Source organism: Suricata suricatta, chromosome 7, assembly GCF_006229205.1.
Source record: "Suricata suricatta isolate VVHF042 chromosome 7, meerkat_22Aug2017_6uvM2_HiC, whole genome shotgun sequence".
Classification (NCBI taxonomy): Eukaryota; Metazoa; Chordata; class Mammalia; order Carnivora; family Herpestidae; genus Suricata; species Suricata suricatta.
Window position 1 is genome coordinate 113,341,257 of NC_043706.1, and position 26,336 is coordinate 113,367,592.

The 26,336-nt window shown below is 38.1% G+C and overlaps 1 protein-coding gene across 1 annotated transcript in view; it reads left to right on the forward strand.

Annotated features, from left to right (window-relative positions):
• LOC115295338 (A-kinase anchor protein 7-like) overlaps positions 1-26,336 on the forward strand; it is a 140,386-nt gene that overhangs the window by 14,851 nt on the left and 99,199 nt on the right. Inside the window, exons 4-6 of the mRNA XM_029943226.1 lie at positions 7,466-7,605; positions 16,474-16,610; positions 22,941-23,101. Coding sequence (XP_029799086.1) covers positions 7,466-7,605; positions 16,474-16,610; positions 22,941-23,101 — 438 coding nt within the window. The remainder of the gene's footprint in view (positions 1-7,465; positions 7,606-16,473; positions 16,611-22,940; positions 23,102-26,336) is intronic.

Sequence of the window (26,336 nt, forward strand, 5' to 3'; positions counted from 1 at the left end):
ACTGATGTCAACGAGATTACTGCCCGTGTTTTCTTTTGGTTTTATGGTTTCAGATCTCATATTTATTTTATTTTGTGAGTTTATTTTTATGTCTGGTGTAAGAAAGTGATCCAGTTTTATTCTTTGGCATGTAGCTGTCCAGTTTTCCCAGCACCATGCTCTTTTTGTGTCCTTTGAGGAAGTGTCTAGGCTTAATCTCATTATCAAGAAGATTGTCATGATAATTGTAGCTATTTCAGGAGTTGAGATTATTCAATTTATTAATACATGTAAATTTTTATAAGTCTCAACAAAGGTTTGCCAATGTGTACTTGCTAAATTAAATATTTAAAAAAATTTCATCTTGAGAATATATTTTATAATCATATTATCGAGGGAATCTAGTACATTGCTAAATGCTTTATGTTTTCTTAATCCTCAGAGAAACTCTGAGAGAAGTAAAAATTTTTTTTAAGTTTTAGTAATTTGCTAAAATTACTCAGATAATGAGGGGGAATAATACTACGAAATAGAGAAGGTAATATTCTAAGTCATAAATTGAGGAGTTTTAAGAATGGTTACTTCAAAGATTCTGACTGCTTACATGACATGGAGAAAAAAAGAAAAGATTATCACAGCAAAGAGTCTAGTCTGTTTCCAGCCTTTTGGCTAAGAGGAAATGTGAAAAAAAACCAACCAACAATAACAATTAAACTAATTTCTCCCATAATTCATTCTCTTGTGTGGTTTTTTTGAGGGAATAAATAAAATCTAAGGAAAAATTAGATAATTTGGATAAAACGACATGTGCTTCGGATAAGAAAACACATGCACGAATCAGAGAATTTCAGCCTTTATCAACAGAACCAGATTCATTAGGGCACATTGAAATGGCTCATGAAATCGTTATGAAAATTAGCAGTGTAATGAATTAAACTTATGAGATGAGGTTACGATCTCTAATCCAGTAAATGACAGGGCGCGTGGCCAAAGCTTTCTCCGTTTTGCTTCTGTGGTGACTGATCCTTAATGCCTTTCTTAGTAAACTAGATACTACATGAATACTTTTCTCATTATATTTTCATATAAAGTAAATTAAAAGAATAATTGCAGATTATATTTTAGAACTTAGATTGTGATTTCAAAGTTAGAGATAAAATGAAGTTTGATAAGGAAAGAGGATTTTATGTTCTGTCTATACCAATAAAATTTGCAAATAAAAAACAAAGAAAATATACAAACCAGGGAAAAGAGGTATTGGGCCCAGTGTGTAACCCTGATCACAAATCTGCAGGACTCACTGAATTAAAAAATAGTAATAATAAACTTATTACAAGGGCAAATAAAACTGTTCTATAGCAATAAGTAGTCCCAGGATTCTTTTTCTTTTTTGCCCAGCTCTTGTATAATTTTCAATTTTGCCCTGTCTGTGACGCCTAACAAAAGAAAATTTTATCTTTATTTATTTATTTTATTTATTTATTTAAGTAAGATTTATGCCCAAGATAGGGCTTCAAGTCACAGCCGTAAGATCAAGAGTTGCATACTCTATTGAATGGGCCAGACAGGTGCCCCAAAAGAAAATTTTAGATAATCCAACTGGAAAGAAAATTAAATAGTTATAGATACGATTAGAGAAGGAAAGTTAGAAAAACACTGTACCTCTCTATTTTTACCAAGAGGTTTTTTTTGTTTGTTTGTTTTTAAGAGGTATTTTTGTTTGTTTTAAATGTTTATTTTTGAGTGAGAGTGCATGCGTGCATGTGCACCTGAGCACGGGAAGGGCAGAGAGAGAGAGACAGTCCTAAGTAGGCTCTGTGCTGACAGCATGAGTCCAGCGAGGGGCTCGATCCCACAGACTGAGATCATGACCTGAGCTGAAATCCAAAGTCGGGTGCTCAACTGACTGAGCCACCCAGGCACCCCTTTAAGAGGTATTTTGATTTGGGATTTTACCCAATGCAGTCTCATGCTACCAGAATTGTTAAAAGAGTTGTTATAAAGTTATACTATTATCTTCAAAGATAATGGTTTCCTTCTCTGAATGTCTGTAGAATGGATTTATGGAATGTTTGAAATGGCAAAAATAAGTCGCTACAGGAAGAGCAATTTAGTTTTGAACAGGTAAGGTATAAAACAACTGAAAATGCTAAATGTCTCAGTAGTCTCTTAAATACCACATTTTGAAGACTGTTCATGTTGAGTAAAATAGAGCAGAAATGATTCAGTGTCTGAGTGCACAGTAAGGAATACTTTTCACATTGCTACCCAGTTCACATGTGTATGCAAAACCTTAACATTTCTTAGAGCAATGCTTACACCTGCCATAAGCAGGTAGAATATTACTTCTATCTTATTCTGTAGTGTTCTAGTCTAGTCTACAATATTTTTTTTCCATTTCATTCTACTCCACCTCACCACATTCCATTCTATTCTAGGTTTTATTTAAAATTTTTTAAACATTTTATTAATTTTTGAGAGACAGAGAGAGACAGTGTGATCAGGGGAGGGTCAGAGAGAGAGGGAGACACAGAGTCCAAAGTGGGCTCCAGGCTCTGAGCTGTCAGCAGAGAGCCTGACACAGGGCTCGAACCCACAAACCATGAGATCATGACTTCAGCCGAAGTTCGGTGCTTAATCGACTGAGCCACCCAGGCGCCCCTCTATTCTAGGTTTTAAAAAGTGCTTTTAAATTATCTTCTATGTTGATTTAGTGACCCAGTAGTGGGTTGATACTAGCAGTTTGAAAAAAAACAAACAAGAAAAACAAGACTGTGGGTTCAGGATTCTCTTTCTGCTCTGTTAGTTTTGAAATGAACTGGAGGTTATAAAATCAGCTGGATTATTAGTTTGGACATGTTTTTTTTAAAAGGTCATTTATTTTTGTGTAATAATCTCTACACTCAGTGTGTGGCTTGAGCTCACGACCCTGAGGTCAAGAGCCACATGCTCTTCCAGCTGAGCCAGCCAGGCGCTGCTGGGCACCATTCTCGATCTGGTTTTACTGTAAAATGTCCTAATTGTTATAGGTGTTAAGTTAGTACCTTTATCACAGATCACGAAAACTATAACTAGAAGAGACTCTAGGTAGATATTATCTAGGTTTCTTTCCCATGCCTCTAGTTGTTTTTTTTAAAAATATGTATATATAATTATGGAAGCTTTCAAGCATATTCAAAAGTAGAATAGTTGACTGAGCCTCATCTGTTTATCACCTCTTCCTCACTAGATAATTTTGAAGCATATTCCAGATATATTTTATCTGTAAATACTTTAGTATGTGTCTTCAAAAGATAAGGAAACTTAAAATATCCAAAATATCCTTCCCATGACAAAAAGTAAGAGCAATTCCTAACGTCATCAAATATTCTGTCAGTATTCACATTTCTCTGTCATAATTAAAAAAAAATTGTTTTGAATTAGGAACTAAAGTCTACACATTGTATTTGATTGACACATCTCTTCAGTTTCTTTTTATCTATAGCTCTCCTTTCGTGTGTGTGTGTGTGTGTGTGTGTGTGTGTGTGTGTGTGTTTATTGAAGAAATCAGGTTATGTATAAGTACCTACATTATGGTCATTTAATGTATTTCTCTGCCCTTTACATTCCAAGTAGATGCTTAACTGAGTCACCTAGGCATGCCAGATTAAGGAATCTTGATAAGTTTTGGAATCTTGGCAAGATGGCTGCAAAAATGCTTTGACTTCCTATTGTCTTAAAATTCTTCTATTTGATGCTCAACTTGTGCCATGATTGGTGAGTGGGGGAGACCTACAAATTGGTTCTAGAGACCTTCTGACATGGTGCCTGGAGTCTTTGAAGAGCCAGACTCCTCTGGTATATTTTATGCCTCACACCTAGAATAAGCTATTTCTCTAAGGATTGGCCAGCTTTTTGAGTTCACAAAGAGAGAAATTAAGTAACTTGATAGAAAGTTGCTTGTTGGAAGATTAGTCTTGGGGTCAGTGCTCTTTTCACTATCTAGTTCTGCCTCTATAGGACTGAAATAGACCTAGCTAGTTGCCTTGTTAACTTCTGTTTCCCATCCTTTTTTCCTTTTGTAGATTTCTTTTCCCACACAGGCATAGGTTGGGAGCTGCCAGATGCTTACTATATCAGCTTTCAGTGTTGCTTGGGCTTATGTCTTGATTTGGACCAATGGGATATAAAAAGACGGATGCTGAGAACCTACTTAGAAGTAGTTTGTGATTTTACCTTAAAAAATGAGTGTTTTGCTTTAGAACTACTTTGCAGTATTATATGTAATTTTTTAAAAACTGCTTAAGATTGTTCTTCATCTTATATAATCATAGGGGGTACAAGTGGTCTGGATGATGAAAAACAAAGGAGAGTTTATACTTCATGTCAGTTTCTTTTTGGCGTTTTCTAAATGATCTTAGCAGATACATATGTATCTCCCTAATTCTGTTGAGCTCTGGGTAACATCTCATAGCTGTAATAGCTAATGATAGTGCTTAGTTTGTACCAGGAAGTAGTCTAAGAGCTTTCATGTATTAACTCACTCAAATATGGCCCTATGATGTAGCTATTATTATTATTATCAATTTAGGAGGAAACTGAAGTAAAGAGAGTTCATGTGACTAATCTAAGATCACACAGCCAGTAAGTAGGGGAGCCACAAACTCTTATCTACACTTTACTAAAATTGGTTTCCATTACTAATGTACCATTTTACTAAGAGCAGATGGAGGTGGGCTAGAAATGTATTTAGAGATGGTTTTAAAATATATGTTACTTTATTAGCATATTTTGTGGGTTGTGTTGAAAATTAGTTGATTTAGTTTGTGTTACTACAGTCAAATATAGGACTGTTTCTTAGATGTCTAAAATTATAAGCCGCTCAACAATATGTTGATGCCATTTTCCATATTTAAAGAATTGCACAGGGAATAAATCCCAGCGGCATTATATGAGGCAATTCAGATAAGGCTCATTATGGATGAGAATGCTGAAAACTTTTTCTTAGCAATAGAATTTATGAATTCTGTCATGCTCATGTATATAAAAGAAACTAATAACTTATATTTCAAATATGTGTTCTGTGTGAAAAAATATCATTTTAACCATATGAAGCATCGGGTATGTAGTAGGGAAGTGGATGCACAAATATACCAGATAATTTTGTCCTAACTCTTAATGATATAGTCAGACTTGTTACCCTGATCCCCTTGCTCTTAATTTGCTCCTCCTTCTGGAAGTCACAAGGGTGTGCTAGTCCTAGAAAAAAAGCATATCTGTTTTTGACAAACCCTTAGTTTTTGAATTTTTAACATACTCTACTAGTTTTCTAGAAGTTAGCAGTAAGACACCATTTTTGACATTTATTTAAAAATTGGTTAGTCTTTTTTTTTTAACTTTTTTTTAATGTTTTATTTATTTTTGATAGAGAGAGAGAGAGACAGAGCATGAGAGGGGTAGGGGCAGAGAGAGAGAAGGAGACACAGAACTGGAAGCAGGCTCCAGGCTCTGAGCTAGTTGTCAGCACAGAGCCTGACGCGGGGCTCGAACCCACGAACGTGAGATCTGACCTGAGCCAAAGTCGGAGGCTTAACCGACTGAGCCACCCAGGCGCCCCAAAATTGGTTAGTCTTAATATTATTTATTTTTTATTTTTAAAAACCTTTTTAAAGTTAACCTATTTATTTTTAAGTAATCTCTACACTCAATATGGCAGTTGAACTCCTGACCCCAAGATCCAGAGTCACATGCTCCCCTGACTGGGGCAGCCATGCGCCCCTCCTCTGAATATTTTAAAGAACCGTAGGGGCTGGCTTATTTGGTAGAGCATGAGACTCTTGATGTTGGGATTGTAAGTTTGAGCTCCATGTTGGGTATGGAGATTACTGAAAAATAAAATCTTGGGGAAAAAAAGAACAATAGGATAAGGAAAATTACTTCTCCTCTTCAGGTTTGCAGAACGTTGACAGAGAAGTGTTTGATCTAGTGGAAAATACACTAGACAGAGAGCGTTAAAAGGTCTAAATGCCATGTTTGACTCTGTGACATTGAGTAGTTTTGAAAAGTTTTTCTGTGCCTCCGTTTCTCTCATATATAGTAAGGAGTTGACTTAGATCAGGACTGCATAGACACACAGGCCCTGGTTGAGCCCAGACTTTGCCCACAATCCTTTTTAAGGCATTGTATGTAGGTGGTCACCAGGGTCAAATAAGGGTTGATCCCAAAGATGGAGCCGACTTTATAGGATTGAATGTAAATAAGGTGGTTTCTTCCACACACCCCTTTCTGAAATCATACCTCAGAATATTACAATTATATTTGAATTTTTACGAAGTCTCTATAAGGCCCTCCATTTTGAACCGTCAGCTACTATTCCAGAAGACACAGCCTGAAAACTCAATCAATGGCAGTTTTGCATGCATAGGGGAGCTCCTGATCAGATCTGTGAAAAAGGATACAGTAGCATTTCAGACTGATTTGGTAATTCTTTCTGGGGGCATAGCTTCATAATTACAGTTGTTGGGTGTTGTAAATGAGTCTTTTGAAGATGACTTTAACAAGTAGCTAAGTGCTTCTCAGTTTTCTGTGGTCAAGGACCAGTGTTACTGTTGTTTTGTTTTTTAAATTTCCTATTTGTTGCCAACTGATACTTGTGTAAAATACAGTAAAAAATGAAGTATTAGAAAAATGAAAAAAAACCCCACGAAATAGAAACCAAAAATCAGTGACAAATTTCTTTGCCTACTTGCTATAAAAATTTCTAAAGCAGTTTTTTTTTAAAAGAACTTTTTTAATGGTTATTTATTTTTGAGACACAGAGAGACACAGTGTAATCAGGGAAGGGGTAGAGAGAGAGGGAGACACAGAATCTGAAGCAGGCTCCAGGCTCTGAGCTAGCTGTCAGCACAGAGCCCGACGCAAGGTTCGAGCCCACGAACCGTGAGATCATGACCTGAGCCGAAGCCGGACACTTAACCGACTGAGCCGCCCAGGCGCCCCGAAAATTTCTAAAGCAGTCTTAAGTTTTGCAACAATTTGTAGCATGACACTGAACAGGAACCAAACTGAGTGGCGTTGCTGTGAGTGGTTATGTTGCAGAAGTCACAAATACACATATACAAGATGTGTGGAAAAAGTGATCTTTTCTAGTATTATGAAAATCGCGGCGTGGGGGAGAGAATGGTTGCTAGTTGTGCTTTAGATCATGGGCCAAATCTGCTTAACTATCTACTTAGTAAATTAAATTTTATTGGAACACAGTTATACCTATTCGTCTATGTTTGTTTACAGTAGACTTGCATAGTTTTGACAAAGACCATGTGATCTGCAGAGCCTAAATTATTTATTCTGGGGTCCTTTACAGAACAGTTACTAGCTCCTTTAAATTTGAAAATGACTATTATGAATGATGGCTATTTATGTAGTGCTTGTTTCTTTTTTTTTGTTTGACTAAATTATCTTTGTTTCAATCCATTAGACATATTATTGTTTGACTTTTTTCCTCTAGTCACTGATGTACCTCACATAAATTTGGAGAGAAGTAAAGAAAATGAACGGATCAGTAAAGCTCAAATAAAGAAGAGGAAAAAAAAGCAAAAAGATCATCAACCCAACTATTTCCTATCTATTCCGATCACCAACAAAGAGGTGCTTTTTTTTTTTAATTGAAGTGTAGTTGACCCACAATGTTACATTAGTTTCAGTTGTACAACATAGTGACTTGACGGACTGTACATTGCGCTGCGCTCACTACCAGTGAGCTACTATCTGTCACCACACAGCACGGTCGCTTACCGTTGACCAAATTCCTTGTGCTGTGCCTTTCAATTCCTGACTCTTGCATTCAGTAACTGGAAGCCCGTATCTCCCACTCTACCTCACCTATTTAACCTATCCCTGCACCATCTCCCCTCTGGCATCCATCAGGTCTTTGTATTTATGGGTCTGTTTTTGCTTTTTGTTTGTTTGTTAATTCATTGGTTTTAGAGGTGCTATTTAAAAAATTATTTATACACAAAGTTTTATTTTAAATTAGATTTAAGATTTAAGTATTCCACTAAATACTTGGAAGCCCATTTGCTCTCAGCTCTTAAGTGTCTTTGGTGGTATTTTAGGTGGACTCCATAGGAAATATTCCTATTTATTTATATTTATTTTTATTTCTTTTTTACTATCATCTTACTTTTTTAAAAATTTAAATCCAAGTTGGTTAACATACGATGTAATAATGATTTCAGAAATAGAATTTAGTGATACATCACTTAACATACAACACCCAGTACTCATCCCAACCCTCCTTAATGCCCATCGCCCTACCCAACAACCCTCCAGCAACCCTCAGTTAGCTCTCTGTATTTAAGAGTCTCTTATGGTTTGCCTTCCTTTCTTTTTATCTTTTTTTTGCTTTCCTGCCCCTATGTTCATCTGTTTTGTTTCTTAAATTCCACAGATGAGTGAAATCATGATATTTGTCTTTCTCTGACTGACTTATTTTGCTAAGCATAGTACATTTTAGATCTACCCACGTTGTTGCAAGTGGCAAGATTTCATTCTTTTTGATGACTGAGTAATATTCCAGCACACACACACACACACACACACACACACACACACACACATCTTCTTTATCCATTCATCAGTCGATGGACATTTGGACTCTTTCCATACTTTGGCTATTGTTGATAGTGCTGCTATAAATATTGGGGTGCATGTGCCCCTTTGAATCAACACACCTGTATCCTTTGCATAATTACCTAGTAGTGCAATTTCTCGGTTGTAGGTAGTTCCTTGGAAATAATCCTATTTAAATTTAAATTTTTAAAAAATATTTATTTATATTTTTTGAGATTGAGAGAGAGAGCAAGCACATGACTGAGCTGAGGAGGGGCAGGAAGGGAGGGAGACAGAATCCAAAGCAGGCTCCAGGCTCTGATCTGTCAGCAACAGAGCCCAGCACGGGGCTCGAGCTCATGAACTGTGAGATCATGACTTGAGATTAAGCCGGACACTTAACTGACTGAATCGCCCAGGCACCACAGAAATAATCTTTAAACAATAGAATGTATTTAAGTGGAAATTTTGAAAAAAGTTGTGTATAAGTAATAATTTTGCATGTGTTGCCAGATGGCATGTCAAGGTTCTCTCTGTTTGTTCACCACAACAGAGGAAACTTTCAGAAGCAGAAAGCAGTGACCAGGTAGAAACAGATTTGAAATCTCTGAGGGGAAAGTAGTGGGCTTTCTTGCTGTTTGGTCCTGTGTATGGTAATGATCATTGCGACAGAGTTTCTTTAAAAATTATTCCTTGTTGTACCAGTTTAATGGTGCATGATAAATTTGGTAGACATCTATTAAAAATCTAGAAAATTCATGTAGTATGAATAATAGGAAATGGGACCAGCCCATTGACCCAAAGTAAGAAACCCTTGTATGTGGCCGAGAGCTACCGTATCTAATCCAAACTGGTGAAACAGTGAGGTAGGAAAGAGCACTTCACGTGGAAGACCAGCCGTTTTCATATCTTGGCCCAATTTGAGAGGCAGATCTGAATTTCTGTTTGACTGTGGGCTATGATCTCCTTGACTAGTGTTGAAAACAAAAATTCCCAGCAAATTTGAAGATCCAGTTGGTTTTATTGAACGAGTCACAAATCAGACAGGATTCCACCTAGCAAATGGAAAAGTACTCCACCAGGCTACAGAAAAGGAAAGGGTTTTAAAGGTACAGAGGGAGGAGAAAAAAGGAAACCATTAGCAAAGAATCCACTGTTTTAGGCAGGGACAACCTCCTAAGGAGAATGTAAGGGGTCTCTCAGTAAGTTTTCTGGTGCTGACCAGGGCACTGAGACCGCATTTAGGTTAGGTGGTAAGTCCTGATTTGCCCACATGAGGCTCTTAACAGAGGACCATGGGGAGGGGGAGTGGGGAAAAAGAGTTAGGGAGAGGGAGGCAAATCATGAGGGACTCTTGAATACTGAAAACAAACTGAGGGCTAAAGGGGGAGGGGGAAGGGAAAGGGGGGTGATGGACATGGAGAAGGGCACTTGTGGGGAAGAGCACTGGGTGTTATATGGAAACCAACTTGACAATAAACTATAAAAAACCAAACAAACAAAAAAACAAAAACAGAAAAACCATGTGACTCCATTTGTGGGCCTGTGGTTTTTCTTTTTAACACTAGGCACATTTTAAGTTTGTTTCTCCCCTTATTTAACTAGAATGTGTCTAGGGAATGCTAATGCATTTTTAAAAATCAAAGAAAATGAAACTGAAATTAAAGAAATAAATATCAAAAAAAACCCCAATAAATTTCACTGAGTCATTCCAGGAAATTTGCAGGCTGTGAGATACAGTTTAGCCATGGAGAGGAGATACATAAGAAGAGAAATTTGTGTAACCTAGCAATGCAAGGCTTTCGAATTAGTGCAGTAACGAATTAGATTGTGATTTTACTGGTACATCCCAGGAAGAACTGTTATGTTGACAGCACAGTAGTCCTTAAAAGTGTTTAGGTGATTAAAACTTTAATGTGATTAGCAATTATATATTAAATACATTAAAATACCTCTGAGTTATTTCAGCAGGCTTTCTTTGAAATTTAGGGTCATATGGACATGTGGGAGTTGGAAGAAAGGTAGAAGTCAGAGGTGGTGCTGCCTAAGTGAGAAGTCGGAAGCCAGGTCCTGAGGACCCAGAGTGTGAAATAGGCCAGGTGACTTTCCCAAGGACGTGTGATTTGTGACTGAACGAGACCCAGTTCCTTGTTCTGATTTGCTGCTTAGAGATGCTTGCATTGCACCCTGTCAAGTGTAGAAGTTTGGGAAGCACTTCTATAAATTGCTTTAACGAGGCCCTTCCTGGAGTCTGTCTCCCTTCACATCTCCATTCTTGGCGCCCATGGTACTCTTGAACAGCAGCCCGTGCCCCTCTCATGCCGGTCCTTCCCCTCCTGGCCTTGTTCTGACTGTGAAGATCAGTGGGGTGACTGGTGGGGAAGGGCTGGGGAGGACAGGGGCTGGGGAAGTTCTTTCTTTCTGAGGCTGAGTTCAGGATCTGGGCCACTAAAGTGACCAGAGGAAGGCAGTGAGAGAGAACGGTCTGCAGCTCTTAGTTCTCACCCTGTAAACTGCCGTAGCCTTTGTGTCTGCTTCTCAGCTTCTGGGAGGTGGTGTGGGAGTGTGCAGCTTGGAAGGCCTGCAGGCCTTGTCTGCATACCATCTGGGCTACAAATTCCTCTGTGGATGTTGGTCAGGTTACTTAATTTCTGTACTTTCCATTTCTTTAGGTGTAAAACGGAGGTGGTAATGATTATTTTTCTAAACTCCAATCTGGACAGGTCACCTGCTTGTATACTTCACTGTCTTCCTGCTGGTATTAGGATAAAGACAAAGACTTTACCATGTTCTGTGAGGCTCTCCACTTTGGCACTATTCCTTCTCTTTGAGCCCCTCTGGTCTTGAACTTGCAGGTGCCCTCTTCCCCCAGAGAAAGCCTTTTCTGTCTAGGAGTTGTCTTTCATGCCCTCTTGGTTTTGTTAATGTCCAAATCTCAGCTCAGACCTCTTAACCTGTGACCACTCTGCCTCAGTCACCCCCTAGCTTGCCACTTCCAAGCTCTCATAACTTTCCTTTTGTGATCTGTCATTCTTGCAGTCAGAACTTGTTTGTCTTCCTCACGAAGTCTCCAGCTCATTCTCAGTTCCTAGAGAAGAGCTCGGCAGGAGCAGGAACACACACACACAATATACTGTCAGTTCAGGGCTGAAGATGTGTTTATGGCATGCCAAGTTGCAACTGGAACATTTACAATAATTAACAAATAAGAAATCTCATGTTACAAATGTTGGTTTCCTAATATAGGTTCAACAGCCATCCTCTGAGGGTAGGGTGACTCATAGTAGTGGGGAATGGGGTGTTAAGTGACCTGGAAACCAAATAATCTAATGTTTCCCTCTCAAGAAACTTATTTGTACTTAATGGGAAGTGTACATACAACTACGGGAGGACGGGACAAGGTTAGGAGACATAATTTACATCTTTTCTATGGGCATCCTTTCTGTTTGTTTGTTTTAAAGTAGCAAATGTTAATTTTCTATTTTAAACTACTTCTGCCCTTTTGTGGGAAGGCCTGGGAAAAGCAGCAGCATTTATAACATTGTTTCAATGGGAGACTGTATTCCAAGTTCCAATTAAGTGACCTGCAAACAAGCCTTTGGAAGCTAGCACATTCACAATGAGTTGCTCTACTTTTGGCCTCTACTTGTTGGCATCTAGTTTTAAAGAAGAAAGTGTTCAGACTGACATGAGTCTTTGATTTTTAAAGATATCCTTAGATGTTTGAGATTCTTCATTAATGGAAAATCATAATTTCATACTTTTAAGAAATAGAATTGGAAAATGCACCAGAATGGCAGCCTAAAATCTCCAAATTGCGGGTATGTGAAAGGATGCGTTTCCCCATTACCTGCAATTCTACTTTAGTTTAAAAATAAAAATAAAGAAGAAATGAATTTAATGGAGTTATAATAAATCCTATATGTTTCTTAAATGGCTAGAAATGTTTAATTATTAGTTCTAGCTGGATTACTCATGTTGGTTTTATGGGCTTTCTTATGAGTATTAATAAATATAAGGTAAAGCAACGTTGAAGAAGTGCAAGGGAACAATTAGAAACTGAATTCAGCAGTGTATTAAATTTTATAAGATAATTTTTTTAATTAAAAAACATTTTATTTATTTTTGAGAGAGAGAGAGACAGACAGACAGACAGAGCATGAGCCAGGGAGGGGCAAAGAGAGAGGGAGACACAGAATCCGAAGCATTCTTCAGATTCTGAGCTGTCAGCACAGAGCCTGACACAGGGCTCGAACTCATGAACTTATGAACTGCGAGATCATGACCTGAGCCAAAGTCGGATGCCTAACCAACTGAGCCACCCAGGCGCCCTGTATAACTTTTTTATACTATTGGAAAAATATGATTTTCTTTGGTCAGTTTTAAAAGGCATTTGTAACCATTAATTCCATATTTTATCATTTAGTAATGTGAAAATTGCTGGTCTTACTATAAAAGTAGAATTTTGCATCAATTATTTTCTGGGAAATGTAATTGTAAAAATATTTGATACCATGGGGCATATGTTAAACATTTGGTGGATATAGAGAATTCTCTTATTTGAAAAGGACATTTTACTTTTATTCCAGTTTTGCTATGTTATCAGTTTTTTAAGCTCTTTTCATGGTTGTAGACAAGCAAGAAAAATGACAGTATTCAGCATTGAAGAAAAATTATGTAGCAAGTTGAAGTGATAATTCTAGTAAATATTAATGAGGCAGCAAATTTAGGAACAAGACAAGTTAACAGCCTAGAAAAATTCTGAAAATAATGTCAAAGATGAGGTCAAAGACATTCTCCTACTTTGTGCTAGAATGTAACTTCTCTCCTCTTGCAGAAGTACATAACTTTAAGGCTTTTTCTTTGCACTCACACACACACACACACACACACACACACACACACACACACATGCTTTTAGTCAATTAGAAAGCTTTACGGTATAAAGATGAATTCTTACTGCATTATTTTTAGGCATGTAGAATATGGCTTAGTGCTGAGGTTTAACAGATGGATTTTGTTTTTATTTTCTAAACACAAAGATAATACTCAATGAAATATTTAAGATTTAATAACACTCTGATTTTTAAAATTTTCTTTCAATATCATAGTTAAAAATGATTCTATAGTATTAGGTTTTTATAATGTGCCTGTATAGTCCTGTCAATGGCTGGGGATCATGGTGACAGATAAGCTTTAATGGCTTTATAGAATTTTATTTTTTAAAATTTATTTTTATTTTTTTATTTATTTTTGAGAGAGCGAGAGACAACATGAGCAGGGGAGGGTCAGAAAGAGAGGGAGACACAGAATCTAAAGACAGGATCCAGGCTCTGAGCTGTCAGCACAGAGCCCATTGCGGGGCTCGAACCCATGAACTATGAGATCATGACCTGAGCCAAAGCTGGATGCTCAACTGACTGAGCCACCCAGGCGCCCCTCTTTATAGAATTTTAAACAACGATTCTAAAAATTAGTTTCCTTTGACCTCTAGTGACATTGGTACTTCTTAAAATAGGATACAGAGAAAACTCAAGTATTTTTTCCCTTTTATGTTTTAAGAATGTAATTAGGGGGGCACCTGGGTGGCTCAGTCGGTTAAGCCTCCGACTTCGGCTCAGGTCAGATCTCATGTTCGTGGGTTCAAGCCCCACGTTGGGCTCTGTGTTGACAGCTAGCTCAGAGCCTGGAGCCTGTTTCAGATTCTGTGTCTCCCTCTCTCTGACCCTCCCCCTCTCATGCTCTGTCTCTTCTGTATCAAACATAAATAAAACATTAAAACAATTTTTTAAAAGAATGTAATTAGTAATGAAAAAGCATTTAAAAAACTCTTAAGATGATATCAAGGAATATATAAATTAATTTGGATTATCAAAGCATCACTTGATCACCACAGAGCACTAGTGGCGGACGGACAGAGAGAGAGAGAGAGAGAGAGAGAGAGAGAGAGAGAGAGAGAAAGAAAGAGAGAGAGAAGGAAGGAATCTGAAACAGGCTGCAGGCTCTGAGCTGTCAGCACAGAGCCCAATGCAGGGCTCAAATTCTGCAACAGCGAGATCATGACCTGAGCCGAAGTTGGACACGTACTTTGTCCAACTGAGCCACCACCCCTAAAAAAGTACATTTTAGAATAATGTGAGTTGGCATTTACTGACATGTCCTCATGTCAGTTTATTTTATTTTGATTCTAGTATCATTAACATACAGTATTATATTAGTTTTAGGTATATTTTGAATATTGTTTTTATTATTATTACTGGTCACTGTGGTGAGATGGTGGGTTAGGAGAAATAAACATTGCCCTCGAGAAGTTTATAATTTAGTTTCATTGATATAGAGTAGAGGAAAGTGACTCTATAAATCTCTTGTGTACTGTTACATCAAGAGCATTTTATTTATCAGGCTCTCAGTATCCTTTTGCTAGGTTTCATAGATGTGATCTCTTGCCTTGGGAAATATTATGTTAGGTGTTGCTGCATAGCTTCCTCCCAGGAAAACACCATTTCCTGTGTCGCCCTCATCCATATTGCAAGGAAGAGAGAAATGCTGAGGTTATTTGGGTGATGTGGATTTATCGTGAAGACACATGGGAAGTCAGATCCCAGGATGGCATCTCATGATTTGTGCAGTCACATTCTGCAGATAATGGGAACATTGTTCAGGATAAAATAGCTACTCTAGTATCAGAACAGTCCACTGTGCTTATGATTCTGTTTTTTCTTACTCTGCTGTTTTTTTTTTAATGAACTCTGTTTCTATTGCCAGCTCCCTCTCCTTCCCCTTTTCTCTCTGAATAATTCTGCTGCCTCAGGGCTTCTATGTGCTTGCTCCCTCTTCTCTGAGTATTGCTCGGTTTGCTGTTTCATATTCAAACCATTTTCCAATGCACTTTTCTAGTCACATGTACAAGTAGACTAGAAATGTATCTGACTGGAAATGGAGGAGGGAAGAGCATTGTTCCCTTCCTTGTTTCAGAGCAGGGACCGAGAGGGGCGCCTGGGTGGCTCATTTGGTTGATTGTCTGGCCTCAGCTCAGGTCATGATCTCATGGTTTGTGGGTTTGAGCTCCGCATTGGGCTCTGTGCTGACAGCTAGCTCAGAGCCTGGAGCCTGTCTTCAAATTCTGTGTCTCCCTCTCTCTCTGACCCTCCTCTGTTCATGCGCGCTCGCTCTCTCTCTCTCTCTCTCTCTCAGAAATAAATAAAACATTAAAAAAAAAAATCAGAGCAAGGACCGAGAAGGGAGGTCTGATGGAAGAGGAGGGCTCGCACCTCCCTGTGACTGTAATTGTTTTTCTAACGTATGAATTTGGACGTCTTTGCAGCCCTCTCTCCATCGTTATGCCCCTCCTCACACATCTGGAAAAATGACAATAGTCATTCCTGTTGAGATTATTGCTGTTCTAAAAAATTTTAAAGGCCATGAAGAATGGGTTCTTAGACACATTCACTTGGGGACAAATAAATAATACTTCCAACAGGAATGGAATGTTGTCTGCTGGTTTGACCTTTCTGTGGCAAGAATAAGACTTTTTTTCTTATAGGAAAGATCATAATTACTGTGAGTCATACTGCAAGTTTCTGAAAAGATGCATGGTCGCTGAGAGGTTTTCCACCAGGGGGTTCAACCAGTGCCCCAGTTTGTAAATCAAGGGTATTAAGCTTAGTGTGTTCAAGATGGACAAGGATTGTATGATTAAAAAAAACCTTATATATCATATATATTATATTAAGCTTCCCAAGTCATTTTACCAGGATATTTGTGAACAAGTAGGTGATTAGCATTGTTCAGTTGAAGAATCTTGACATTATTCTAATTTTGGTTGATTTACATTTTGCCATAAAGAAATGTTTGTCTAATTTCTATTTTGTGTGTATGTGTGTGCATCTGTCTGTGTGTGATTAGATTACAAGAGGAATTAAGGTCCTACAAAATGCAATACTACAACAAGACAAACAACTGGCCAAAGCAATGATCAGCGATGGCTCCTTTCATATTACCCTGCTAGTGATGCAGTTATTAAATGAAGAGGAAGTAAACATGTGAGTAATATGTCTTCCTTGAATATCATTTTCCAAATTCTTGCTTTAATATGAGTAAATATTGCAGAACCCAAAGAGGCATTGAAGTTGTAAGGAAGCATTCTTTGTTATAATTTATTACAGTTAATAGTCAATGTACAGAATTAGCAATATAAATATTCCTCCTAATCTAGACTTCTAAATTCTGTTATTATCAAATAGTAGCCCTTGATTAGGCAGTTGTTTTCCCCATGTTAATTTTGTCAGCACTCTGGCGGCTGAAAATTTAGGTTAGAATTCTTGGTAAACATTCTGGAACTGTGACACAACCATCTCTGAATAACTGCCTAATTTTGGGCAAATTATTTACTTTTTAAGTAAATGGGAAAAAAATAATAGTTTTAAGTCATGTAAGAGCTCTTTGTACAGCCCCAGCACACAGTAGGTGGCTGATGTTATTAGAGCTATCATTCCACTAAGTCAGTAGGTAATTATAATTTTACCTTACTCATTCTTAAAGTACCTGTATACCACTCACTCCTAATTCCAGAGTTGTGCTGCAAAGTTTGAGTATAAGTCATTGATTACGGCTTGGAGTGGAGAACCCTTGGTCTTCCCCTAATTCTCTGGGGGACTCCTTTCCTGTTACTGCCTGTAGAACTTTCTGGATTGAGTTTAAGCTTAGCTCTTTGGAAACCCAGAGCCAGAATGCATTATAGGTTACTTCTATTTTCTACCCTGACATAAGTCTTCTAAGGGAATGAAGAACAAGACTTGAATTGGGAAAGGGGTGAGGAAAAGAGAGAGAACCATAAACTAGTGACTCAAAATATGAAGGCAAATTATGGTTCCTGTAGTTATGTCTTTTAAACAGTAGACTCTCCTGTCTTTAGAGATCAGTCTTCTGATTTATTCCAACATAATCTACGTAAGAGTAGGTCTTGGGCACCCTGCATTTGCAGAGAGGACTAGAAGATTTTACTTGACTCACATTCACTGTTCCCTTTGTCAGTCAGAAGACAAAATGAATACTCTGATGCTCGTAAGGGAAAAGAAGCCAAAGAAGATGCGACATGAGGAGCTGAAAGCCTGGGAGAAGTGTCCTGTGTGTGTTAGAATGGTGAATTAGTCAGGGTTCTCCAGAGACACAGAGCCAACAGGATGTATATCTGTATGAATATCTAGATATATTCATTTCTCAATATATCTGTTACCTATGGCTTCATACAGAATTTAATTTAAGGAATTAGCTCATGTGACCATGGAGCCTGGCAAGCACAAAATTTGCAGGGCAGGCTAGAGCCCCAGGAAAGAGGTGCTGTCGTCTCAAGTCCAAAGGCAGTCTGGAGGCAGAATTCCTTCTTGGAGGACCTCAGTCTTTTGTAAGCTGGTGTGAAGAGTGGCAAGTAGGAGACACTGAACCAGCAATAAATTCAAAAGACCTTCAATGTGGTCCGTGAAAACACAGACAGCTTTGAGGAGGGCTGTAGGTGGCTGCTCTGAGGCTTATTGTCCAAGGTGGGAGGGAGTACAGAGCCCTTCCAGTGCTAGGTGGAGGGAGCAGAAGCAGAGGAAGAGGTATGAAACCAGCTACAATGTCCTGGCTCGCCTTTTGGGGTTGAATGTATTTTCCAAACCTGGCCCTCGCCAGTGTTGGAACAGAGAGTTAGGAGTGATAGAGACACTCACATTGGTTTGGGGTGCTCAGGGTGAAGCTGGGGAAAACTCGAGCTCTTTGGAGAAGTTCCTGCTCAACTAATGCTACAAGAATGCGGTGTCACATAGGTGGTAGATTAGAGTTGAGGAAGATTTCCAGACGTTCTTGAGGTCATTTCTCCAATGACCCATCGCCTATCAAGACATACAGATGGATCCAGAAATTTCATGTGCCATGGTGGGTGGATTTGGAGGCCCAACTCAGAAAAAATTGGTGGGTCAGAAAGAACTGAATAAGAGACAAGGACATTGCTGAACATCCATGCTTCTTGATCAGAGACTCTGGCAGGGATCTCGTGATTCAGCAGTACGGGCTGGTACAAAGCCGAGAAAGAGTAAGCATGCTCTCATGGGCCCTGACATGGGACACCCAGGGATATGGCCTGACCAGTCCCCCAAAATGGGAATCTCTGAGGACTTAAACAGCAGCAGTCTGGACACCTTCCTCAGTCCTCTTAGAAGAGTATGCTGGATTCCATGGGAAGGAGGAGGGGGAGGGAAGGGAAAAACTCTTCAGAGGAGGTTTGAAGTAACTGAATAATTGTACTCCAAAGAGAGTCCTTAAACCAGAAAAGATTGAGTCCCCATTGATCAGTCGGTTTAGGTTTTTATCTCTGTTATCAGAAACAGGTCTTGACTGCGGCATGTATACATCAGTCCCGCTCCTCAGCCTCCATCTCCCATACAAATATTATATTTTATTCTTTTAACAGTATTGTGACACAGCAGAGAAATGTCATCTCTCTTATACATTCAAGGAAGCAAGAGTCCTAGGAATTAAGCAAATACTGGTTAGTAGAGAAGCCGGAACTAGTCAATTCTCTTATTATTCCATGGGGCGTGTGTGTGAAAGATGGGAGGTGGAGAGAGAGGGGGTGAGATGGAGACAGAAGGGAGAGGATGAACAGGGCGTGAAAGCAGTGGGAAGGGTGAGTCTGCATAGGTATGAATGGCCTCCTGTATCTCGGTGGTCTCTACTGAGGAGCACGTGGGGTGCCGTGGGGTTAGGGGGAGGGGGCAAGTGTGCTGTTTACATTACTTAGTGGAGGTGTGACTGTCTCTAAGTCCAAAGAGACTTTTAGAAATATTTGGGGGGTATTTTTGGTTGTCACAATTACTGGGGGGTGCTGTGGGCATCTGATGGGCAGGAGTGAAGGTTGCCAAACCACCTGAAGTGCATGGGAGAGTCCTGAGATAGGAAGCATTTTCTTGCCCTAAATCACGGCATCACTCATTGAAGAATTACTCTACAGAGCGTGGTGACGCTCTGCGTTATTCAGCCCTGTGTTGCACTGTGTCATTTTGTGAATACTTTCAGTGTTGTGGGGAAAAAGTCCTAAATGTTTAGCAAGTCTACTTTGTGTTTGAAGAGTTAAAGAGGTATCCTTATACAACTTTATGATACGAGAAATATTATCTCTACTAGAACATAATGACTGGATATTGCAGTTTAGTAACTCCTCTTGACTAAGTTAAATGTTTTAATGGTTATTATTTGTTATTGAGTGACAGAGAGAGAGAGAGAGACCGAGACAGAGAGGGGAAGAATGCAAGCAGGGGAGGGTTAGAGAGAGAAGGAAACACAGAATCCGAAGCAGGCTCCAGGCTCTGAGCTATCAGCACAGAGCCTGATGTGGGGCCCGAACTCAGGAACAGCGAGATCATGACCTGAGCCGAAGTTGGATGCTTAACTGACTGAGCCACCCAGGTGTCCCCGTCTTGACTAAGATATAATGAAAAATCTAAGAAATAAATAAGGTTTTGCTGTACAGACAAGACAGTGTTTTACAACTCAACCAGGCTTATCAGCCATGTTCAAGATACTGAGCTAAGTGCTTCGGGGAAAATAAAGATTAATCAAGAATGGTTCTTATGCTCACGCATCATACAATTAAGTTGACTAGATACCATATGAACGTAAAAGCTATTATATAAAAATATACAAGCTAGTATGTTTTACGAAATATAAAATATTAATGGAATTCCAAAGGAGAAAAGATTTACTACTAGTTTGGGAAACCAGGGAGGTGTCTGTGGCAGTATCAATGTTTAAGTGAAGAACAGAATCAGGGTGTGGCTTCACTGTAGGCTGCTATCTCGTGCAAGAGAAACGACTTGGGTTTTCTGGTTAAGATGTTATTTATATGAAGGATTTTCTAAGTCTCTAATCTTTTACTTTACCTTTCATCCTGTCCTGTATAATATGCTGACATCTATGTTGTGAGTTTCTTGTTCTATGTTCTTACTTTTCAAAATCTAGTATCCTATTTTAGCTGTTTAATGATGTATTCATCAATAGGTTGGGTGTGGAGTATGAGGAAGCATTTTCTTGAAATCATGAATTTTCTTCAGGGGCGCCTGGCTGGCTTAGTCAGTAGAGCATGACTCTTGATCATGGGGTCATGAGTTTGAGCCCCATGTTGGGTGTGGAGATTACTTAAAATTTTTTAAAAAATCATAAATTTCTTCAGGTATCACCTAAGGTCCTTTGCCCTTACCATGTAGAAGAAAGGCATAGGAATTTGTAAGGCCAGTCATACCCAGCTGTTGAGTTGAAAGGTTGGTTGTCCTGCCTTAATTTCAAAGACTCCTTTTGGCCCAAACTCTTGTTTCAGAGTTCTTTTTTTCTATATGCATATACTTTTTACTTATTTTACCATTAAGAAGGCTTTCCATAAACCACTCTTCAAGAGGCATTCTGTTGAAAAGAATTTGAATGTTAGTGATGTTTACCAACAGACACTATGACTTTTTCTCACTCTGTGATCAGTGACCTCTTGTTGGGACTTATTTATTGATTTATGCTCCTAGAGAAATGAAAACACTGGGCTAAGTTTAGATCATCTATATTTCTTTATTTTTTATTTTATTTTTTATTTTTTTTTCTTTTTTCTTTTCCAGATCATCTATATTTCTTTAATGAAAAATGAGGTATAGAATTCACGGTCTCTGAAAAGCCCTAACCTTGAGCATGGACTGCTGTAAAATATAGTTACAATTAAAATGAATATCCTGAATTTCCTGAATTTATGAAACATGAACCAGAAGTGGCTGTTCTGTTTTTCACGTGTTCTAACTCATGGCACATAGTGAAGGACTGCTGCAGTAAAAGTATGGACACTCTGTCTTTTAGGATGAACAGAAATACAGTTAGGAAAGATGGGGTTTAGGATGTGGATTTGGAGGTACAATGGGAAATGACATTTTCAAAGCTATTTTTTAATTTTGATTTATTTGTGAGAGGAGGGGCATTGGGGAATTGTAAGCAGGCTCCAGACTGCCAGTGTAGAGCCCTGTTGGGGGCTTTAACCCATGAAATATGAGATCATGACCTGAGCCAAAATCTAGAATCAGACACTTAACCAACTGAGCCACCCAGGTGCCCCTTGCAAAGCTATTTTGAAGAGTTGTATGTATTGTTGTGACATAGGTGAGAATTGAGACTGAGTATGAAGTTCTGTATGCAGTCAGTTAAAGCTTTATGTGAAAGCTAATTTAGAAATATGAAAGAACTAGAAAAATACTTAAATTTATCTTCACACATTTAACTTACAATTACTAGTGAACGATCAAGATAGTTTAAATTAATGATGTTTCACCAGACCGGTGTTTTAAAGCCCTGTCTCTATTATGTAAGAATGTGCTTCTTTCTTTTTGGAGTAATTGCTGCCCTCTAGTGAGATTTTAATTTTTTTCTCATAACAACATACCTACACCAGAATAGATGGAAATAATTCAGCCTAATTTTCAAAATATTCCAAGCCTGAAGATGTTTAATTCATTAATATAGTAAACCCTTGTTTTATAAAGAAAAATAAAACACTTGAAAGACAGAGTAGCCGTATGATCACATAGGTTAAATAGAAATTAAAACTTATGTGGTTGCAGTTGACAAATGTAACCTTTTACTTTTGTTTAATCCAGTTATAGTATTATCTTATTACGGAAGATATTATAGTTTAAGAGATAATGAAGTTTTAGTAGAATGCCTTACCAATAGTAAATACTGTATTAGTACTTTTAATAAGAATCTAGAACTTTTCATATAATCCAATATAAGCTCATGTGGTATTAGGTTTTTTGGAATATATTATCAGTAATGTTTTTGAGTTATCCCTGCAGTGTTTTCTTGATTAAAAACTTGGTGAAAAAAAAATAGTATTTTCTTTCGTGTCTTTAATGTAAATTACAATTAAGTAAAGATTTAATTCACTTCTTCCATAATTTTTATTTAAAAATTAATATTAGGGGCACCTGGGTGGCTCAATCGGTTGGGTGACTGACTTCAGCTCAGGTCATGATCTCACAGCCTTGTGGGTTCAAGCCCCACATCTGGCTCTGTGCTGACAGCTCAGAGCCTTGGAGCCTGCTTCAGATTCTGTCTCCTTCTCTCTCTGTCCCTCCCCTGCTTGCACTCTGTGTCTCTGTCAAAAATAAATAATAAAACATTAAAAAGATTAGTATTAATTTTATTTTAATCATACAGATTAGATTTTGAAGTTATTTTTGAGCTTTAAAGTGATTAGAACAAATATCAAGATTAATTTAATCTTTCTAAAAATGGATTATTTCGTGTTTGGTTTTGTATATTTTATTACTTAATAGAGTACTGAAAATTATATTGTCTCTTACCAGTGGTATTGGTGCACTTTTGGAATTAAAACCATTCATAGAAGAAATCCTTCAAGGAAGACAGTTGATTTTGCCCTTTCAAGGGATCGACACTTTTGGAAATCAGGTTGGGTTTGTGAAGCTCGCTGAAGGAGATCACATACAACCCCTTTTGGACATAGCAGGTAAAACGAACAGCGACGCATCCGTGTGAAATCTCATCTGTTGAAGAAGCAGTCTTCTTCCCGTCCCCAGTTCTTGTAACAGAGATTTTAACTTTGGGGAGCCATGATGACCTTACATTATAAGTGAGCTGCTCAGCATCTGCTTGTGTAGGTACGAGCCAAATAAAACATCTGAAAGTTATCTTGATTTCTTGTTTTTGAGTATAGTTGGCACACAGTAGTACATTAGTTTCAGCATAAGATTTGACAGATTTATACGTTATGCCACGTTAACCACATAGCTCCAGCTACCATCTGACCCAGTACATCGCTATCATAATACCACTGACCACAGTCCTTATGCGGTACCTTTTATTCCCGTGACCTAGTTATTCTTTACCTGGAAGCCTGTATCTCCTACTTACTTACACTCATTTTGCTCAACCTCCTACCACTCTCTCTTCTGGCAACCATCATTTTTATCTCTGTTTATAGGTCTGATTCTGCTTTTTGTTTTATTTATGATTTATTTCACTTAGCATTATACCCTGTAAGTACATCTCTGTTGTCTGAAATGGCATAATCTCATCCTTTTTTTATTCCTGTATAATATTCTACTGTAGATAATGCCAGTCTTCCTTATCCATCTGTCTACTGAGGGCCACTTAGGTTGCTTCCATATTTTGGCTATTGTGAATAATGCTGCAATAAACGTAGGGATGCATATATCTTTTTGAATTCATGTTTTTGTTTTGAGTAAATACTCAAGAGTGGAATTATTGAATCATATGATGTTTCTATTTTTATTTTTTTGAGGAACCTCTGTACTGTTTTCCACAGTGATTATACTATCTTGAGTCTTTACCTGAAGATATATTGATTTTCTGCCATCTGGAAGGTGATGGGTTGAACTCAAGGATCTGCTAGGACTGACCTAATCATAAGTCTGAAGGGTTCCAGTGCTTTTCATGACAATTGACCTATAATTGGCACTTAATAAGTACTTACTGTGTGAATAAGAATCACCAATTGCCTAGTCCAAGGCATGTGAACATTGTCAGCCCCATCCCAGAAAATCAGCAGAGTTTTCCTCTGTCCCACTTTTTTCCCCTTCCTGAAGATTCTATTCTCTGAGCAGAAGGGCCATTGGTGATGTTAGAAGGTCTCCTATCCATTGAGAACAGTTACTTACTGCAGCACAATTGAAAGTGTAGAAGCAGAAAATTATAAAATTTGGATGATGACTTTTGAGTTGGTCCAGATACTGTAGTTTGGGTGCAGTCTACATGCTGTAAAAAAATTTTATTTTCATATCATGTCAGATCATTTCATGTCATTTCATCTCAGATTTAGTGATTTTTTTGGTTTGTAACACACTCATAATTGGTCCATGCTTGTTAATCTATCTGTTATCTATCTGCCATCCATCCATTTTATTTAGGGACTTATTTATTTATTTAAAATGTTTATTTAAAAAATTCTTTAAATGTTTGTTATTTTTGAGAGAGAAAGACACAGAGCATGAGCCAGGAAGGGGCAGAGAGAGAGAGGGAGACACAGAATCTGAAGTAGGCTCCAGTTCTGAGCTGTCAACAGAGAGCCCAATGCTGGGCTCGAATCACAAACTGCAAGATTATGACCTGAGCTGAAGTGGTGGACTAAACCACCCAGGTGCCCCTAACATGTTTATTTAATATTGAGAGAGAGAGCGCACTAGCAGGGGAGTAGCAGCGGGGCGGGGGAGAACAGAGGATCTGAAGCAGCCTCCATGCTGACAGCAGAGAGCCCTACGTGGGGCTTGAACTGAGGAACTGTGTGTGATACTGTGACATGAGCAGAAGGTGAATGCTTAGCCAACTGAACCACCCAGGCATGCCTTCATCCATCTGTTTTAAAATGGTGGCATAATCAACTGAGAATCCACCACCAAACAAAAAACACAAAGCAAAATCCATGAAACAAATGCTAGGACACTGGCAGTAATGTAACTGTGTTATCCTTTTTGTCGGTGCATCTCATGATCATCCTTCATTTAAACTAACCATCATCCTGAAGCTGAAGTTGGTATTTCCTTATAGTCCCCCAAGGTATATGTATTTTTAAGTGCTTTTAACTTTATAAAAAGGTTATTATATATATGATTTTTGGAGACATACTTTTTCTTTTACTAATATTATATTGCCTTTACAGTTTTATAGTTGCCTATTTTAAAGTGCATCTCTTGGAGTGCCAGGCTGGCTCAGTTCAAAGAACATGTGATTCTTTATCTCAGGGTCATGACTTGGAGCCCCATGTTGGGTATAGAGATTACTTAAATAAATAAATAATATAAAAAGCCTAAATACCCCCCTCCCCCCGCAAAAAAGAAAAGTACATCTCTTTTTAGGGTAAAGGGAGGCATTGAGGATCAAGTTTCACTTCATTGTTGGTTAAGTTTTCTTTTGTGAGCAAAGTACATATAAACAAACATGCAAGCAATATTTATGAGTCAAAAAGGATTTAAAATTGTTAGTTGGTCAAAGAGAAGGCAACTCTGACAGTTTTGATAGCAAAGTATTTGGGAAGCGGTGCCCGCAGTTAGCAACTTAATCTGTTCTTCCTAACTGGTCTGGAGAAAATGCTGGATTTAGGTTTTTTCTTTTGTAATATAAATTTCTCTGAGCTCAAGAAACATTTCTAACTAGTCATTCATTCATTGTTCTTTTTAAGTAATTCAATGGATGCTTGCAACATTGAGAATTCCATCCATTCTTTGCAAATATTCTCACAAAGGCAGTTTCCAGTATCGGTGAACGATCCATTGTATGCTGAGGAATGTGAAACCTTGCCAGCTTTAGTATGACTGTGAGGCCAAGGGTGCTGGTTTGTCATTTTAGGAAAGGCCACTGCCCCTCTAATTCCTTTCTTGATGTGAGAGACTGTTGCTTGAAAACATATATACTTTTCCAAAATTTAAACAAAACATTCCAGAAATGGAAAACAGAGGGAGAATAGCATTCTGTCCTCATATAATCACTGTTTGTTTTACTTGCTTTTAATCTCGTCTGTGTATATTTTACTGTTGCTTTTGGTTACAGTTTTATGCACTTGTATAAGAAACCTAAATACTTAAATATGTGTATGGAAAATTTTCACTGCAGTCTTTAGTGGAGCACTCTATATACACAGTATTCAGATAGACTGTTCAATACAGGACATTTTTGTCAATATTTCACTTCATTAGACAAAATGAAGAAAATTATTTTGTCTAATGAAG